Raw genomic sequence first — 19916 nt, forward strand, 5'->3', positions numbered from 1 at the left:
AAAATTGGCCCCATTTATTTAAATATACGTGGTCTTAAATTGAATGACAGCAGCAGAAAAAGCTAAATATAAAACCAACTGTAATAGATCTCACTTTTTAGATTTCTCATTTAATTTGTTCAAATCTTTTATTTTTTAATTTACATTTTTAGTTTATTTTCACTTTTTAATTTTTATTCATTGATTTATAATCTTCAATAGATCAATCAAAGATCGTGAACTATGAAACCATGCTTCGATAAACCCAGTGTTACTGTAATGGGCAAACATGGGCATTACAGACAATGAAGCAGTAAAAGTACACAAAAACACACCTCTATAAACATACTTGGCATAAGCTAGATAGGGAGGAACTGGCATTATCAAATTAAAACAATGAATAAACAGGTGTGGTTCACTTGATTATGTACATAAAGCAGGTTTTAAATGTGAGCTAAAACCCACTCATGGTCCAGTCAACTCTTTGAAAGGGTCACTTTCAATTACTGTATTTCAAAAGGCCATATTTACCTTCTCAAACTCAGCATCTATTTGTGAAAGGAGGGCTGGTTTTTCGTCTTCAAAGAACATGCGCAGGGGACCGCCCATGTACAGGTACATGACTCCCAACAGAGCGATTGCTGATGTCCTCACAGCCTGAATTTAACAAACAGCTCATTATACGCTAAGGTCAATATTACATTGTAATATTCCAGGCAAATGGTGTTTATTAATCACTACTATTATCAAGTGTTGCACATAAAAGCACCATTAAACATGTCATTCCACTTGTAAGGCCCAACAGAAGTATGGTTATGTATATTGAAACCATGACTCAAAATTACTCACAGGATTTGTGGCACCCAGAGCAGTTTTGACATTGTTGATGAACGCCTTGACATTTATTCTGGATTATGGGGAATAAGGTTCAGAGTTAGAAACGAGGAAAAGATTAACTGCTTGAAGGAAAAAAATAAAAAATAAATAAAAAATAAAGCCCAGGTATGCAGTGCTCACCCTGCAAATCCAAACTCCTTCATGGCATTGGCCAACCAGTTCAATGTCTCTGCTTGGTTTTTAGGATTCTTCTGAGCAAAAGCCAGCGAGACAACCTAAGAATTGAGAAACATAGGGCAATCATTAAAATAAATAAATAAATAAATAAATAAATAAATAGATGTCATAGTAGTAAAAATAATAAATTTTTAAATCAAATAATCAGACAAGTTTAAGTTAGTAAGTTTCGTTATTTTATTATTATAAAATAAACGTATTATAGATGTCAATAGTCTTAATAAATTTTTAATCAAATAAAACAATTGTTAGACAAAGTTTAATGAATACTACTAAACTGACTAAATAGTCAATAATAATAATAATAATAATAATAATAATAATAAATAAATAAATAAATTTAAAGGTCCCGTTTTTCGTGGTTTTTTGAAGCTTTGATTGTGTTTATAATGTGCAATATAACATGTTCATGTTTCGCGTGTTAAAAAAAAAAAAAAAAAAAAAAAAAAAAAAAAAACAGTATTTTTCACATAATTTACTTATCTGTATACCGCTGTTTCCACCGTCATAAAAACGGGCTGATGACTTCCTTGTTCTATGAAGTCCCTCCTTCAGAAATACGTAACGAGTTCTGATTGTGCCAGCGGTTCCTGTGTTGTGATTCGACAGCAGCTTAGCGCATCTTGCCCGGAAAGGTCACGCCTCTTACCATAACGTGGAGATGCACGCACTCAGTGTTATTGTAAACATGTCTTTAATTTTACCCTATCAATTTGAGCCAGAATCAGACCCGGTGATTGGACTGCGGGATGAAAATAACAGCGTTTCGACGACATGGCGACAAACACACTCTACAAACGCAACTCTTGTGTATTCCTGTGGGCGGAGGTTAGTCAAAAAACTGTTTTAGTGACGTCATTAAAGGAGGAAGTAGAGGGATGTAGTCCAAACTGGCCGTTCGATGTAGGCGACGTCTGTTAAATAAAATATCTCGCTTGGCATTGAACTTTGAGCTTTAAAATTTTACAGATTTTTATTTATACTCTAACAACAACATTACACACTAACTAAAGTTTGAAACATGGGATCACGAAGAACGGGACCTTTAATAATCAAATAATCAATTGTTAGACAAGTTTACCAACAACAAACTACTATTATAAACATGTCTAATAATTATAAATGAAATAGTTATTTATTTTATTATAATAAAATACTTATTGATTTTAGATGTCATACTTATGGTAATAATAATTATTATTATTATTATTATAATACACCTTTAAATCAAATAAACTAACAATTAGACAAGTTTAACTATTTTTAAACATGTATATAAACAAAAATACTATATACACACACACATTTTTATTACATATATGCACACACTTACACAACTAAGAAATTACTCAATTTTACCACTTTGATTTCTGCTAGTTGAAAATGAAACCATTCCACATCAAACACCAACCTGTTCAGCAGTCCAGGGCAGAGAACAGGCCTCCCCAATCGCAGTGAGCGCCTCTTTAGCATTACTTCCACACTTCACGTCACCAACCTTATCAACCAGGCCATCCAGAACCACCAACGCGGACGTCTTTGAGAACAATCCCTTTTGTGCAATTAGTCCCACAATGTGGAGCTTCATTTGCATCACCTACAGAAATAAAACAACCACACTGGAAACTAGCACCTGATCAAATGCCAAACCCTGAGAACTATTAAGAGCCTTACATGTTAAAGAGGACTACCTGAAAGTTGGTCTCTTTCCATCCAGGTTTCTTAGCCAGCATCCTGACTAAAGCCTGGCACGGCATTTCAGATTTGTCCATCTGCTCCACAGCCTGAGCAGAACACAATCAAGCTAAGTTTAGAGCACATTCCTTAAGTTGAAATCATTACAAAAGAGCTTAAAATGGCATAAAAAGAGGACAAAATCCACAAGTCACCCTCTGAAACTCCTCCATGCTAGCAAGTCTCTCCTTCCAGTTGCCGCTGTCCAGCAGCTGCATACAGGAGGCTGGAAGCACAGCAGCCGCCCTCTCCTCACACACTTCCAACTGATGAACACACACAAAAATCAAATTGCATGAAAATTTTACAAAACAATTATTTTTTGGTCAAGCCCTCAGTTTCACAAAATTATTAAATGTGTCAAGACATACAGATAACTCAGTCTCGACAACTTCTTTAGTGTCTGGAGCTTTCTTGGACTTTGCACTTGGGGCAGAGGCAGGTTTTCCTTTCTTGGGAGGTCCTGCAGCCTTTTCATGAAGAACATGACAAACAAATTTATTATAAATCTTTTGTCTTTTACAAAAAAAAAAAAAAAAAAAAAGCAGCAACAAAAAATAAATAAATAAAAAAATAAATAAAAAAAATAAGAACTGATGATACCTTTGCAGGAGGAGCTTTCTTAGAAGGCCCGGATGATTTGGCAGGTGCTTCAACAGGTGGAGGAGCTTTAGCAGCAGGTTTCTCTTTCTTCTCTCCTCCACCACCACCTCCTTTCTTGCCAACAAGCTGCACTTTATCAGCACATTCTTTTATCTTTTTATGCATGAAACACAAAAGGAAGAGCCATGAACTTCTGCACTAGCTCCACCCACAATCCTTTCACCAACTGTCTGGGGCATATTGCATGCAAAACTGGGGGAAGGAAGTTGCTCTTATACAATTGGCTGGTTTTCTGCAATTTCAGGAAGTTTACAGGGTACCACAAATTTCAAAATGAATCCAAATCCATACTCTGAATTAAGTGATGTAGCATTCAAGTTGACTCATTTTTTAATTTCAGACAAAAATATTATAGAATTTTTTTTTTTTTTTTTACATTTCAGCCAATTATCAGTTATTGGTATCCACCAGATTATTAACATTGGTGTACCCCTAAGAATTCAACCTAAATCCAAAGCTAAACATGTTTTTACCTTGTCCAACTTGAGTTTGTCAACATCAGTCAGGAATGGGTTGACTGCTTTCTCCCCAACCACCTTCATGGCCGTCCCCAAAGCTCAAAAGCAGCATCTCTGACCTCCGGAGCAGAATCATTCACTTGCTGCATCAACAGAAGAGGGACAACTTACTAAAGAAGATCCCAAGACACCAGTACCGGGATTCAGAAAGTGTTTCAGCACACTACCTTGAGGAACGCTGCACAGAAGGGCTTCAGAACGCTTTTTGGCAAAGTGCTTGGGGTGCAGTGACAGAAGCTTCTGGCAAGGAACAGTGAAGCCTGTTGCTTGATGGAGGGGTTCTTGTTGTCCATCACTGAAAGAACATCCTCACTGATGTTCTGCAAGGTTGTCTGCAATACAGTTATGCCAACAGTTAACAATTGATCAAATTTTAAATTATTGTCTGCCATTTGCCACCAATCATTTTGAATACTCACAGTAAGGAAGACTGCATCAATGGCCTCCTGCAAGGCCTGAACCACCTGAGGTTTCTTCTCCTTGAACTTCTCCAAGATGGTTGGCACCACCTTCAAAAGATTCAGGAGGGAAAAAATCATCCAAAGAAACTGCTGTCTGTTTACTCAACACCTCAGGAAGGGTTTGCGTCAATTTAAGTCATGGAGAGCACTTACAAGACCTGCATATGTCCCAAACTTCTTCCTCAGTCCTGCTGCCAGTCCAGCCAAGCACTTGGCTGCCATGGCCACTAGCATCACATTGGCATCTTTCCCAATAACCTAAAAACAAAAAACAAAAGGAAGTGATAATGACCTTGCTCACAGAGAATATCCCATTACCCAAAATGCCACTAGAACTTTTACCTTTTTTAATGCTCGGACCAGGTCCCCATAGTCTCCGTTCTCGAGTTTTGGGTTCTTAGTCAAAGCCTCCACTGCCTCCAACGCTTCCTTCCTCTCCTGCCATTTTTTTGCTTCCTGCGACAAAGAGGTGAAATTATGCGGAAATTAAATTGACGCAAAACCCAATAATGATTAATACATTTACACTGTTATTCTGACTTACGATTTTTTCATAGAAGTCTTTAGGAAGTTTTGAAAGGATCTCAACGGCTTCCAAGAGCTCATAAGGATCAACCTGAACAGCTTCAGTCTCCTCATCATTGTCACCTATGGTCAGAAATTAAAATGAATATGAAGGCATATTAAAATGACAACTAAAATGAATTAAAAATAAACATATATAATATAAAATATATGTTATTTGCATTAGATTAGATTATAACCAGCCAATTTTCAGTACTTCATCCTCTTTTCTACACTGACAGCTACTCTCAGTTGTTAAAGAGTCTCTTGGCTTGGTGCTAGCAACTAATTCATTCACACTGGCAACCGATGTAGATATACCAGTCAGATATCGACTACAAGGTCTGAACAAACAGATCTGATTTCATTACATCCAAAAATGGTAGCGCAGATAATCAATTATAAAGACTGGATTTGAAAAACAAATCTGAAGGATTATAAACATCAATATTGTCTGGATGATAGAGTTTAAATTTAATGCTGAATTTTCACTACACTTATTTCCACTTCACTACACTAATTTTCGCCATTTTCTCACCGTCCGCCTCATCTCCTCCTGCAGCTTGCTGCTGTTCAAACTTGGCCTTCAGGTCCTGTTGAGAGCGCAAGAACCTGGTCTGCTTAGGAGCTGTAGTTGGGAGTTTCACCCATTCTTCCTCCAACTCTTTCAACTGAAAGAAAAGTGTCAAATAAGTAATATTACCACCTGTATTAACCATTGACATGACGCAAAACTCAAAAGAGCCAATCTACACCAATATTTCAGCAGAAGAACTATGAACGTTCAAGTACAATGACTGCTACAGATGCACATTTTAAAACTTCATAAAGATAGCAGTCTCACCTGTACGGAATTAATATTCTGGAGGGGAGCTCGCAGAGCATCGCGGATCCACCTATAGATCTCCACCGCCAGCAATTTGGCTTCGTCTCGAACTGCCTTTTCTCGAGACTCGAAAAGTTTTGGCAAGACTTTCACTACAGGCTTGAGCGTTATGATCTTCGATCCAAATTCACTGAAAAAGGACAAATAAACAAGTATTTTATGCTGAATAAGTGCCAGTAAGTAAGTGACAATTTGACAACCACATTTCCTACAGTGATGGTTAACAGGTTTAAAAATTGCCTACTCACCAAAGTGCCTTCCTTAGCGTCTCAATACAAGCAACAACAATCTTGGGGTTCTTGTTATCCAGTCCTTTGATCAGCTCATCCTGGACCACTTCTGCTTTCTCAATCTCTATATACATGAGGCAGATATCAGAACCCAACTCCTTGGCTCGTGCTTTGGGCTGGTTGAAGACTTTGCCGACTACTCCAGAAACCACTTCCCCTGTTGTCCTGCAAGAACAAGACTCGTTTCCATTAGATCCATTAAGGCATAATGGATACTAGGAAATTATTCCAAATATGTTCCTGTTTAGTACACCAACTTGAAGACCATTCTGGTGGCACAAATAGCTTAAAAAAAAAAGACAATATTCTTGTTTTCAAGTGTTATCTGACAATTACAGACTGTATCCCTAAAGCAAACTGAGTAAATCACACCAAAACACAAACATTAAGGAAGTGAAGTTACTTGTTTTCACATCACTCCTTTATCCAAATTTCATTAAAAGAATTGATACCAGAGGTCAACCGATTTATCGGGTTTGCAGATTCATCGTTAACAAAAAACAAAAACAAAAACAAAAACAAAAACAAAAACAAAAAACGTTGATATTTGTTCCGGGTTGCGTCCGTTGCTGGAGCGGCTGAGAAGGGTCCGCTGTCATCATACAGTGTGAGAGCGGCCTCTAGAGGTGGAACCACTGATGCCTCGTGGCGTTTATTTTGACACGTGAGGCCGAGCTCTGCATGGAGAGCGCTGACACTTCAGATGAGCATTTAAAACACTGACAGCGAAACGGTATGAATATAGTACACCACAGTACATGTTATAATATTTTAAATAATTTGCTGACTAGATGCTGCATTAGAGAAAGAACAGCAGTAGTCTATGTTTGCCGTCAAGGCTGAGGACGCAAAAATTAATAGTACCTCAAGGGGTTAAAACAATGTGACAAAAATACACGCAAAGCCGACCCAAATGTTTAATGTCTTGATTGTTACCATCTATTTGCATTAGTTTCAGCTGGCCACTTATGTATTTATTAGCCGGTGAAGTTGCATATTAAAAGCTAGTGAAGTGAGAAAAATTGTTCATGCAGCTGACAGAAACAAACAAATCAGAAATGCATCCAATTTCGGTTCTTTATCAACACTGCGATACATATTTAGTTATTTTGATTAGATAATCATCAAGTGTTCTAAAACAGAAGCAAACAAAGTGAGACCATACATTTACGTAATTTCAGTGCTCTGGCCTTTGCGTAGATATTTAAATATGGCCATCAAAGCATGACCGTTTGGATTTATATGAATGGTTACACTTTACAATAAGATTTTTATTTGTAACATTAAGGTTAATAATGCTGTAGAAGTATTGTTCTTTGTTAGTTTATTAATTTCAACATTGTAACACTCTAAAATGTATTCGTAAGAGTGTTTTTGTTCCAGTTTGAATGCATTTATTAATATAATTATCATATTTATATATTTACTTCATTTAGCACAATTTCATGGTTCAATACTGTTTTTTTGGTAATAAAGTTCAGCACTGTTTTACTTGGAGTGTTATGTTTGTCTTCTTATCCAGTATCCATTTTAAAAACTATCGGTTGATTAATCTGTTATCGGCAAGTATGATCCAACCTAGTTAGTTATCGGTAAAATCCACCATTGGTCGACCTCTAATTGATACTCTACGAAAAAGAGTTTATCGTACCATTAACAATGACCAACAGATTCCACCTGGCTATATTTAGACAGCCAAAGAAACCAACTCAATGATGAAGTGGTAGAAGGAGCAGCACAAATGTAGGCCTTTTACTTAGATGCTTGTTTAAATTGCTGTCATCCTCATAAAAACTGAGGAAAATAAGCAATATTTCTATGTTCTTCTGAATGGGTTAAAGATAGCTACTGCTGCGTCCCTACAAACAAGACAGCTACTTTGCCTGATCACTCTCGCTCGATCCAGAAATAGACTTTCACCAGGTATCACATTTCTGCTTTGTTCCAAAACTCAGTCGTAAACAAAGTTCTTACAAAATATTATCCCATATAAAACATTTCAAAAGAGCTGCTCTGGGATTGAGGGAAAAGCAAACATCGCCATTAACCCTCCAAGGACAAAATCAGCGGTTCGTGAAACTCATTTAAAACTTAGCCACTAGCACTATATTCAAAGACTTCTGTTGAGACTACTTTAATGGTGCTTTTTGGACAAAAACAAAAGCTACTTACTTGCCAGCCACGTGTGCATTCTCGATATAAACAAGTGCTGCCTCCAGTCCTTTGAGTTGGGCTACGGCATTGGAATCTGTTACGAATTTCTTGACAAGTCCAAGGTATTTGCCCCATTCTGGGCTCTTCTCGTCTTCTATCCTCTGGAAGAGCTTCAATGCTTCCTCGTATCCGTTTAATCTCGCTTTCCAAATCTAAGGGAAACCAGAAGATCAATCATGACAACAACCAAATAAATGAGCTCGTGACTTGAGGTAACTGACCCACTTTCCTTAGAGGCCGACATACGTTTAACAGCCATTATTTATAATACACAAGAACTCAACTACACGACATGCTTTATCATTGAAGTCGCAATGTGCAGTACATGACTACTAAACTGAATTTTTATCACAAAACTCAAGCAAATTTAAAGGGATGATGCTCTTGAACAATCAATGTATCCATTTACTAATCTGTCAAAACAAACTAGGGCCTGGTTTCACAGACTTAAACCAGGATTAGGCCTTAGTTCAATTAGGACATTTAAGTAGCTTTAATAAACGTGCCCTAGAAAAAAAACATTACTGGTGTGCATCTTGAGACAAAACAATGGCACTGACACATTTTAAAATATGTCAGTGCAAGCTACTTTCAGTTCAAACACGCATTTTAGTCTGGGACTAGGCTTAAACTTTGTCTGTGAAACCAGGTGAATGTGTTTCAAACAAAAGCGCTGCACACTATTCTCACCGCCGATCGTCCCGCCCCTTCACTACAAGTATCAGCAAGAAAAAAATGAATGAACATTAAAAGGCATGTTGAAAGACGCATTGCAACTGGCTGAAATGAAGTCTCTCATGCAATCATCCAATCAGTTTAAACTGCGGGAAGACGTCATATGTAAACAACTCGTCACCTAAGATTACGTTCACCTCAGGAATGTCCATAGTTAGACAAATTTTGTTTTTCTTGGTGAGTGTAAGAGACTTAACATTATCAACATTACAAACACCAACATTTTGAATCGTTCATGTATGCATACACAAATCTTTACTGCTCATTTTTTTGAACAAGGGTTTATACTACAGTATTTATTAATCTTTATTGCCATGTCAGCATCTAAACCTATCTTCATGGCAAAAATTGAGTTGCAAGAGTTACAGAAACAAAATAAAGCAAGAAAAATATGGCCAACAATGGTTTTTAACTTCCAAAATTTAAATATATCTTAGCAGTGGTTTAGAGTACAAACATTATATCACTGAAACTTTCTATATTTTTTTATATATATATATATATATATATATATATATATATATATATATATATATATATATATATATATATATATATATATATATATATATATATATATATTTTTTTTTTTTTTTTTTGGGGTCCAAGTGGAGCAAACATCTCACATTTTAACATTTGACTCATTGACATGACCAGCTAACAACCAAAGTGGTCATTCACCTAAATGTAAATGGGATTCATTATATCAAGGTGTTAGATTTCCATAAAGGACGTTCACATTTATTTCACTGCTTTGCATGCATTCATTTCTAAAAGGCAACAGTTAGGGTGAGCAAACTGCTGACAGTTTGGTTCTTTGGCCACAAGCTGTTCTTCTAACACCGTCAGGGGATTTTGGACAGGCCAAAATATAAAAGTAGCCTGAATCACTCACCTTGTGTTCACATTTCTGGTCGATGGGTAACTTCATCCATTCACTGTCATCCCCCATGGCTGTTTTCTGTCGGTCTTCTCTATTCAACTAAACAAAAGGAGGAGAAACTTTGGTTGCTCACACACCATACAAAGCAGAACAAAAAAGTTTTACAATCACCAATTTTTACACACACACATGTCCGGTTAAACCTTAATTAGACATGCTCATCTGATGCATGCAAACATCTCAAGTATCTAAAGTATTAAGAACAAATATAATTAACATGGCATGGGAAACTAGACTAGCTTGTCACAGTAAAAAAAAAAAAAAAAGTTCTGTGCACTTTGTAATACCATCCCCATGCATTTCAACAACAATCTCCAGCCAGACAGAAGAAATGCCTTGATTCACTTCACAGCAAATGCACACATCATCCAGATATGCAGCCAAAGCAGAGCAACATCCACTAATGCATCTCCCAGAAGAGCCTAGTTTCATATTACATATCGATCCGAGCCGAAAAGTAAATCCTTAAACACAAAAGCCCAGGCTTTAAGTGAAGAAAACACCATTTAAAAGCATATATGCCAAAGAAACGTGTAAGAGAAATAATGCACGCAGAAAGTGCCGCCAATTCAACCCGCCCAAAACAAATATAAAGACAAACACGGAGTGTTATGAGCAATAGCAACTGTTTAAATGATTTATTAGCTTAAAAAATTTTAAATAAAGTAGAGTGAGGCTTTTAAAAACGCTAGAGAGGGTTGCAGCGCATCACATGTGAAAACACTATCGGGGTGCAGCAGAGCCGTTAGTGACCCGCAGCTACTGTCGCTCGGGCCGTAGCTTTTTGCAGATTAAGACGTTCAAATATGGTCTTAATTCAAACAGGACACTGCAAATCTAATCCTCACGGCTTTCCAAAACAATTCCTGTGTATGGTTTGTTTAGTTTCAGAGTGTAAATATGGCTAAATTTAAATATACCGGTTAGCTGTTAGCACATACGCGGCCCTGACTGACTGTCTGTTGGTCCTGCAACAGCTTAAACCATCACGAGATTCAAACAAATATCGTCATTTTCATAGCTTTCCACAACAAACACAACGATTGAAACGTCAGCATTTATCCTTAATATCTCATCTAACCTGACACGTAACAATAAAATGAAAACCCCGACTCACACTATTGTTTGTCACAGATATAAAAGCGGCTTGATATTATTCAGTCCGTCACTAAAACTGAGGCCCTCAAATAAAACGCAGCAACGTATAATGAAGCAGATAACGCTTAAAACGCCTTTCGTGTAATAATCTCCGATCACAATCACATTCATCAGTTTTAGTTACCTGCTTTTAGAGAGGGAAGACAGGGCTATCTTCTTCAGCTGGGACCGATATTTGGTCATTACTCTCCGGGCTTTGAAACGCCTCCGAGGGCGGGGAGACAGAGGGAGGAGACGCCTAGTTTTCATTCAAACGTCCACTTCATTTGTTATAGGCTAGTTAGTGCATTTTGTGCTGTTTATACACGTTTTATTGGATATTTAGCGTTTTTTAATATGTTTTGTGAGTATGAAATTAAAGAATGTTCGTGTTTAACATTTTTTTTTCACATCGTGAATACGCTTTTTGGTTTTGGAAACAAACTTTTAGGACATTGACAAATTAAAAAAATATAAAAAATAAATAAAAATGTCACGTCACGCAGTTGTTACGTCATTTTTGTAATATATCACAATACATATATTATAAATAAAATCTAGTTAATGCATTTTGTGCTCTTTATACACGTTTTATTGAATATTTAGTGTTTTTTAATATGTTTGTGAGCATGCAGTTACAGAGAAACAAACTTTTGGGACATTGACAAAGAACAAATATATATATATATATATATACCTACATTTTGTTACACTAATAATTAATAAACAAATTCTATCATAAACTGAGGTAATAAATTGTAATGTCACGTCACGCAGTTGTGTTACGTCAGTTAACGTCAATTGTTAACATTTTTGTAATATATCACAATCATCACAATACATATCTATTATAAATAAAATCTAGTTAGTGCATTTTGTGCTGTTTATACACGTTTTATTTAATATTTAGCTTTTTTAATATATTTGTGAGCATGCAATTACAGAGTGTTCGTGTTTAACTTTTTTTTCCACATCGTGAATACACTTTTTGGTTTTGGAAACAAACTTTTGGGACATTGACAAAGAAAAAAAAATATTTTTATATATATACAGAACCTCGTGGATTAGTGTTTAAATGGAAAGCCATATGGGCGCAGTAAAACAGCTGTGCTGCGCATGCGCGGGTTTCCATAGCCGCGGCTGCATCAACAAAAACTGACGAAACACAGCCAAGCATTTTTCAAAAAAAGGGCGAGACTCCACCCAGCGCTCACTTCCGTGTTGTGTCATGTGCTGCTCGACCGCGTCGTCTATTGGTTGTTTTATATCCCTGGATGAATTTGAGCCAAGATACTGAGGCAATTACATAAATTTAGAATAAATGTTACAGGGAAAACACGCATATATAGACTTCCAGTGACCTTATATTTTTAAATAACACAGTAAAGTGAATTAAATAGCTTTATATAAAGTTTTACCTTCAATTTTAGCATTGAGCCTTAAGAAACTGTACGCATGAAGCAGTGTCGTCAGTGCAGAGTGGGCACACTGACCGCTAAAGCATCTTTAAGGACTCCATTCTGGGTTACCAGCAGAGTCATGAATCGCATCTGCATCCCAGCAAATCATTTAAAACCCTAAAACATCATGAAAATGAATACGGACCGTTTCAGCCTCACTGTTGACGAGTATTTAGGTATGTTACGTTTATTATTGCTTGGGTAGTTGTTTTGTTGGCTCGCAGACTGATAAGCTGCAGTGGGCTCCAAGATGCCTGCTTGCAGAATGATTGACAGTTGCATTAAAAAGTATTAACACACACTGCTGTCATGTCATTGCCTTTTTTCTTTTTACTTTACAGCTGAAACGAATGTCGTCTTCTATCTGAATGATGCAGTCACACAGATACTTGAACATAAAGAGGAGTACAGTCAATTTGGTGTGGTCCGATATTTTGCAGAATAGTAAGTTATTTGTGATACTAAAAAAATAATACAGCTACTACCATGGTATAATATAATTTAATAATAATTTTGCAGTTTTACTAGTGTGAAGAATGGGAATCATGTGCTCTTCAGGGAATTCAGTTACATCAAAGCAACACCTCATAACAGAGAGACCTTCATCCATATCTTCTGGAAATGCTTCAGACAGATTGGAAAGAATGGGGGTAAACTTGTTTAATTTATCAGTTTTTAAGTCATGCATAACACTTTCCTTCAGTTGTTCGCATTGTAGAGTGATTAAAAACAGCTGTTTCTTTTTGCAGATCTGTTGGCAATGTCAGAATACAGTTCACTTTTACAGCTGTTATGTCCTGACTTTCCCACTGAGATGGTACAAAACACAGCCAGGTAATTTCAGATTGGCTGTTTGATGATTCTTTGACGTTTCACATTGATATTTACCTGAATAACTTTAATATTTTCTTTCTATCGTAGGATTGTCCTGACAGACGATGCCACTGACTGTCTAATGTCGTTCTCAGATTTTATTTATTCATTCCAAATCCAGTTTTATTATGAAGGTATTTAACTAATAATATAATATATAAACTAAACTATAATATTATAGTACAGTGCTCAGCGTAAATGAGTACACCCCCTTTGAAAAGTAACATTTTAAACAATTTCCAAAATGCTGACAAGACTAAGTTTAATATAACATCTTTTTAGCTTATAACATGAAAATAAGGTTAATAATATAACTTGGAGAGCAAAACGTTTCAGTTTTGCTCATATTAGGGCGATGCAAAAATGAGTACACCCCACTGAAAGTCTCTGGAGCAAAGCTAAATTTTAGACTACAAATGTCTAATTTAACAAGAATTCAACCACAGGTGAGTCTAATTATTTATTACACAGGTGTCCAGCAGACAGTTGACTATAAAAGGGTGTTAAAACCCCTTCCCATTTCATGCTGTCAGCAATGGCACCACATGGAAGAGCAATGTCACAAGACCTGAGAAAGAAAATTATTTCTTTACACCAGAAAGGTGAAGGCTACAGCAAAGCTTTACTTATCAGTCAGAATACTGTAGCAAAAGTGGTACAAAAATTTTAAAAAGATGGAACTGCAACCATCTCACAGAGACGTTCAGGTCGTCCTCGGAAGTGAACGCCTCAACAGGAGCGTCTTCTGATGAGAAGCATTGAAGAAAATCGGCATGTAAGTTCACTGCAGTTATATAAAGAAGTAGAAAGCCAAAGTGGGGTGACTATTTCCCGTGACACAATATGGCGTACACTGCAGAGGAATGACATGCATGGGTGCCGTCCACGAAAGAAGCCTCCCCTAGAGCCCAGGCACAAAAAAGAATTCACAATGTACTGCTCTATACTGAAAGAGAAGATGCTACCATCACTGCGTGCCCTTGGTCGTTGTGCACTTTTCCAACATGATAATGATCCTAAACATGCATCTAAGGCCACTGTTGGATTTCTGTAGAAGAACAGGGTCAAAGTGATTCAGTGGCTCCTGATCTGAACCCAATCGAACACCTATGGGGAATTCTGAAGAGACAAGTTGAGCATCACTCTCCATCCAGCATCCAGTCTCTAAAAGAGGTCATTCTTGAAGAATGGAAAAAGATCGATGTTGCAAAATGTCGCCAACTTGTTCATTCCATGCCTAGAAGACTTGGTGCTGTCATTAAAAATCATGGAGGCCATACAAAGAACTAGATGTAGTAGTTTTCGTTTACTCGCCCTTATTTGAGTAAAACTGAAGAATGTGCAATCTAAGTTATATTATTAACCTTACTTTCATATTATAAGTTAAACAGATGTTATATTAAACTTAGTCTTGTCGATATTTTGGAAATTGTTTTTGTGTTCATTGAGATATTGTTTAAAATGTTACTTTTCAAAGGGGGTGTACTGAGCACTGTACTATAATATTAAGCTGTACTTTGCTTATGAAGTCTTAAAATGTCTGTACATCACATAAACTATTCATATAACTATTAAAAGTGATTGTAACTGCTTATAGCACTTAAAAAATATACAGTTTTCCTTATACAAGTAAAATCTTGATTCAGGTGCTAATTCTTAACTACCCAATCGCAAAAGCACTGGTGATATTTAAAGGTCTTACTTACACAAAAGCTGCACTGACCTTGAGAGTTTAACAGCGGTGTAACAAAAGGCCAGTGACATCATCACCATGTGTAAGCGTTTCTATGGTTACTCGAGGCTCCGCCTTTCATCAGAATGATCTAATCCTCATCCACTTTCACAGAGTTTGTGGAGAGTGTGTCCGTGCTTTACAAAGACCTGCTGTCGGGGAAGAACCCAAACACTGTCATAGTCCCGACCTCCACCTCGGTGGAGCAGTTATCCAGTGCAGCCAATGAGGAGCCGGACGCTCAAGAAGGCGTAGACTCCTCCATCTTTTGTGAATGTATAGAGGGACTTTGTGAGAGGTTCAAACACAAGTAAGACAGAAAGAGTTTTGCAGAAAATTCATTCATTCATTCATTCATTATTTATATACTATTATAGTATTTATTAATATTTTTAGTTAACTAAAAAATATATAAAAATAAAAGCTTTCATTTAGATTTAAGTTTAAGTTATTGTATGTGCTTTTGACATTTGCATTTTTTTTAAATATTTAACTTACAAGTAACCATTAAGAAAAAATACAAACCTGATTCCAAAAAAGTTGGGGCACTGTACAAATTGTGAATAAAAACAGAATGCAATGATGTGGAAGTTTCAAATTTCAATATTTTATTCAGAATACAACATAGATTACATATCAAATGTTTAAACTGAGAAAATGTATCATTTTAAGGGAAAAATAAGTTGATTTTAAATTTCATGGCATCAACACATCTCAAAAAAGTTGGGACAAGGCCATGTTTACCACTGTGTGGCATCCCCTCTTCTTTTTATAACAGTCTGCAAACGTCTGGGGACTGAGGAGACAAGTTGCTCAAATTTAGGAATAGGAATGTTGTCCCATTCTTGTCTAATACAGGCTTCTAGTTGCTCAACTGTCTTAGGTCTTCTTTGTTGAATCTTCCTCTTTATGATGCGCCAAATGTTTTCTATGGGTGAAAGATCTGGACTGCAGGCTGGTCATTTCAGTACCCGGATCCTTCTTCTACGCAGCCATGATGTTGTAATTGATGCAGTATGTGGTCTGGCATTGTCATGTTGGAAAATGCAAGGTCTTCCCTGAAAGAGACGATGTCTGGATGGGAGCATATGTTGTTCTAGAACTTGGATATACCTTTCAGCATTGATGGTGCCTTTCCAGAAGTGTAAGCTGCCCATGCCACACGCACTCATGCAACCCCATACCATCAGAGATGCAGGCTTCTGAACTGAGCGCTGATAACAACTTTGGTTGTCCTTGTCCTCTTTAGTCCGGATGACATGGCATCCCAGTTTTCCAAAAAGAACTTCAAATTTTGATTCGTCTGACCACAGAACAGTTTTCCACTTTGCCACAGTCCATTTTAAATGAGCCTTGGCCCAGAGAAAACGCCTGCGCTTCTGGATCATGTTTAGAAATGGCTTCTTTTTTGACCTATAGAGTTTTAGCCGGCAACGGCGAATGGCACAGTGGATTGTGTTCACCGACAATGTTTTCTGGAAGTATTCCTGAGCCCATGTTGTGATTTCCATTACAGTAGCATTCCTGTATGTGATGCAGTGCCGTCTAAGGGCCCGAAGATCACGGGCATCCAGTATGGTTTTCCGGCCTTGACCCTTACGCACAGAGATTGTTCCAGATTCTCTGAATCTTTGGATGATATTATGCACTGTAGATGATGATAACTTCAAACTCTTTGCATTTTTTCTCTGAGAAACTCCTTTCTGATATTGCTCCACTATTTTTCGCCGCAGCATTGGTGGAATTGGTGATCCTCTGCCCATCTTGACTTCTGAGAGACACTGCCACTCTGAGAGGCTCTTTTTATACCCAATCCTGTTGCCAATTGACATAATAAGTTGCAAATTGGTCCTCCAGCTGTTCCTTATATGTACATTTAACTTTTCCGGCCTCTTATTGCTACCTGTCCCAACTTTTTTGGAATGTGTAGCTCTCATGAAATCCAAAATGAGCCAATATTTGGCATGACATTTCAAAATGTCTCACTTTCAACATTTGATATGTTATCTATATTCTATTGTGAATAAAATATAAGTTTATGAGATTTGTAAATTATTGCATTCTTTTTTTATTCACAATTTGTACAGTGTCCCAACTTTTTTGGAATCGGGTTTGTATATTATTGAATTAATTAACTTCTTCATTTTATTATATTATTAAATCTATATTTAAATAAAATTAGAAAATAATATTAGGCGTATATAGTAAGTTACATTGTACACTACAATGGGACCCACTATAATCATCCACACTAGTGTTTGGGAAAGTTATTTTTAAAAGTAATGCATTGCAATATTGCGTTACTCCTTTAAAAAGTAACTAATAACGTTAATAAGGCTACGCTCTAACAAACCTTTCAGCTGTGCTGCCATTCTAGATTGTAGAAGAAAAGGACGCAGGTGAAGAAAGTTTATTAACACTCTTTACTTAAGTAATAATAATAAAAAAAATGTAAAAAATGAAACACAAATCTGAAGTCATTTTTGCTTATTGGTATATGCAAAGACACTAAATAGTAAAGTGAGATTAAATACATAAAGTATATTTGTGTAATTTAATATATTTAATTATTTTCAGGTTTGCATAATATTCTGAGTTTGCATTTCACTGTTTTTATTCATTTTGAGGAATACTGAGTCTGTTTTTGTGCAATTGAGATGAGTAAATGCTCACATTTAGTCTAGAACTACAATAACCATCATGTTTACACAGCGCACACAACACCTCTGCACTTTCTCATAGTGGACAAGAGAGGTGTCAGTGAGTAAATCAGAAAACAAAGTAACTCGCGTTACTCATTTGAAAAAGTAACTCAGATATTTTCAATAATTTATTCACCCCCATGTTATCCAAGATGTCCATGTCTTTCTTTCTTCAGTCAAAAAGAAATTAAGGTTTTTGATGAAAACATTCCAGGATTTTTCTCCTTATAGTGAACTTCAATGGGCACCAAACGGTTGAAGGTCTAAATTAGTTTCACTGCAGCTTCAAATTGTTTCACATGGTCCCAGATGAGAAATAAGTGTCTTATATAGAGAAACAATCACTAATTTTCTAAAAGAAAAATTAACTATAACTAATTGTTATATACTATTGAACTAGCATATTGCATATATATATATATATATATATATATATATATATAAAAAAAATTTTTAGAAAATTAAAATTTTATACATTTTAACCATAAATGCTCATCTTGAACTAGCTCTCTTCGTCTCCTCTAATAGAATTTAGGCAGTGTAGACACTGCTAAGTGTATTACTGCCCTCCACAGGTCAAAGTTTGAACTAATTTTTATATGCAATATGCTAGTTCAATAGTATATAACAATTAGTTATAGTTCATTTTTCTTTTAGAAAACGAGTGATGGTTTCTCTAGATAAGACCATTATTTCTCATCTGGGATCGTGTAGAACAATTTGAAGCTGCAGTGAAACTAATTTTGACCTTCAACTGTTTGGTGCCCATTGAAGTCCACTATATGGAGAAAAATCCTGGAATGTTTTCATCAAAAACTTTAATTTCTTTTCGACTGAAGAAAGAAAGACATGGACATCTTGGATGACATGGGGGTGAGTAAATTATCAGGAAAAGTTTATTTAAAAGTGGACTAATCCTTTAAGACAAGTAATGTGTTAAAAAAGTTATCTGATTACATATTTTACGTTACTTGTAATTGTGTTACCCACTAACTCTAGAACATGATATTGATCTCATCTTTTCCCAGGTTTCCCTCCATTGTTGCCATTAAGGAGATATTAGAAAGCAGTCAGCGTGTGTCTTTCTATGGCTTCCTGATGGCCTTGGCCAAACATGAGGGAGTAAACCAAGACATCAGTGGGTATTAGCTAATATAAAATGCTTACTTGTATTTCTGAATACATGTAACTTTTGTTCTTTTGATAGTTAGAAATTTGTACTGAATGCTTTATCTTCTCTAACATATATTTATCAGGTGCTCTTCCCAATAAATCAGACCTGCTGATTGATCCAGAGATGGACCAGGAGCTGGAGAGACTGTGAGAGAGATGGACTTGCTTCAAAGAGTATATTACAGTCACTTGCTGGTTAACTATAAAATGTCTTTTATTAAAAGACTGAGAGCTTGCTAACAATCTTTTTATATTTAACACATTTTATTGAAAGCTAATATGCTAAAGGGGAGATTTGAGATGTAATACATTTGACACTATGTTTCTGTGAATCTTCCAGCATAGCTCAAGTCGCCATCAGCCCGACGTCCAACAACAGCAGCAGCAGTGCTGCGGGACAGAAGGAGACGTCCAAGAAGGCCTCGCCACGCAAGTCCCTGCATCAACGCAAGAGGATCGAAATGGAGAGCGATGGTTCCACGGAGGAAACAGACTCCTCTGAGAATTAACATGCACAGACCTGCTTGTTAGCATCTTTAAGATTTTTTAGACAGCAGTTATGCCGCTTCACTCATTTGATTAGACAAGTGCCATTCCAACAGTGCTGATGCATCTCTCTGCTTGTCTGTGTTCACCATTTAGATTTCCAGTTCTATGGGCTACATTGTAACCCACTTGCTTCCATTCCTGAAGCCAAAAAATAAACAAATTAGCCATCCATATTGTGTCTGAAATGTCAATTATTAAAGGTATATATATATATATATATATATATATA

General features: G+C 36.4%; 2 protein-coding genes across 3 annotated transcripts in view; one reads left to right on the forward strand and one right to left on the reverse strand.

Moving 5' to 3' along the window:
• The window catches only part of ckap5 (cytoskeleton associated protein 5), a 27753-nt gene extending 17653 nt beyond the window's left edge, over positions 1 to 10100 (reverse strand). Inside the window, 20 exon segments of the mRNA XM_048159299.1 lie at positions 511 to 636; positions 829 to 886; positions 997 to 1091; positions 2465 to 2650; positions 2745 to 2837; positions 2943 to 3053; positions 3159 to 3257; positions 3391 to 3543; positions 3924 to 4006; positions 4009 to 4051; positions 4136 to 4300; positions 4388 to 4477; positions 4583 to 4687; positions 4772 to 4885; positions 4974 to 5077; positions 5532 to 5664; positions 5838 to 6009; positions 6128 to 6334; positions 8342 to 8535; positions 10014 to 10100. Coding sequence (XP_048015256.1) covers positions 511 to 636; positions 829 to 886; positions 997 to 1091; positions 2465 to 2650; positions 2745 to 2837; positions 2943 to 3053; positions 3159 to 3257; positions 3391 to 3543; positions 3924 to 4006; positions 4009 to 4051; positions 4136 to 4300; positions 4388 to 4477; positions 4583 to 4687; positions 4772 to 4885; positions 4974 to 5077; positions 5532 to 5664; positions 5838 to 6009; positions 6128 to 6334; positions 8342 to 8535; positions 10014 to 10070 — 2388 coding nt within the window. The 5' untranslated portion in view covers positions 10071 to 10100.
• Positions 10101 to 12362: 2262 nt separating this feature from the next.
• cstpp1 (centriolar satellite-associated tubulin polyglutamylase complex regulator 1) lies at positions 12363 to 19858 on the forward strand. 2 transcript variants are annotated; one of them, XM_048159305.1, is made up of 9 exons: positions 12363 to 12834; positions 13000 to 13102; positions 13178 to 13308; positions 13408 to 13492; positions 13580 to 13665; positions 15378 to 15573; positions 18994 to 19103; positions 19222 to 19312; positions 19479 to 19620. In XM_048159305.1, exons 1-8 carry the CDS (start codon positions 12786 to 12788, stop codon positions 19287 to 19289), a joined length of 828 nt encoding a protein of 275 aa, XP_048015262.1. In that variant the 5' UTR covers positions 12363 to 12785; the 3' UTR covers positions 19290 to 19312; positions 19479 to 19620. The 2 variants fall into 2 exon arrangements, with proteins under 2 accessions (XP_048015262.1, XP_048015261.1); XM_048159304.1 differs by having other exon boundaries at positions 12364 to 12834; positions 19222 to 19285; positions 19479 to 19858.
• Positions 19859 to 19916: the final 58 nt, after the last annotated feature.

The sequence above is a fragment of the Megalobrama amblycephala genome, linkage group LG15 (genome assembly GCF_018812025.1).
Source record: "Megalobrama amblycephala isolate DHTTF-2021 linkage group LG15, ASM1881202v1, whole genome shotgun sequence".
Taxonomy (NCBI): domain Eukaryota; kingdom Metazoa; phylum Chordata; class Actinopteri; order Cypriniformes; family Xenocyprididae; genus Megalobrama; species Megalobrama amblycephala.

Excerpts from the sequence above, each read along its gene's own strand:
- cstpp1 (XM_048159304.1), top strand. The coding sequence starts at position 12,786 with ATGAAAATGAATACGGACCGTTTCAGCCTCACTGTTGACGAGTATTTA. Across the intron at positions 13,103-13,177 it reads GTCCGATATTTTGCAGAATA|TTTTACTAGTGTGAAGAATG; the intron begins GTAAGTTATTTG and ends ATAATTTTGCAG. Across the intron at positions 19,104-19,221 it reads GGGAGTAAACCAAGACATCA|GTGCTCTTCCCAATAAATCA; the intron begins GTGGGTATTAGC and ends TATATTTATCAG.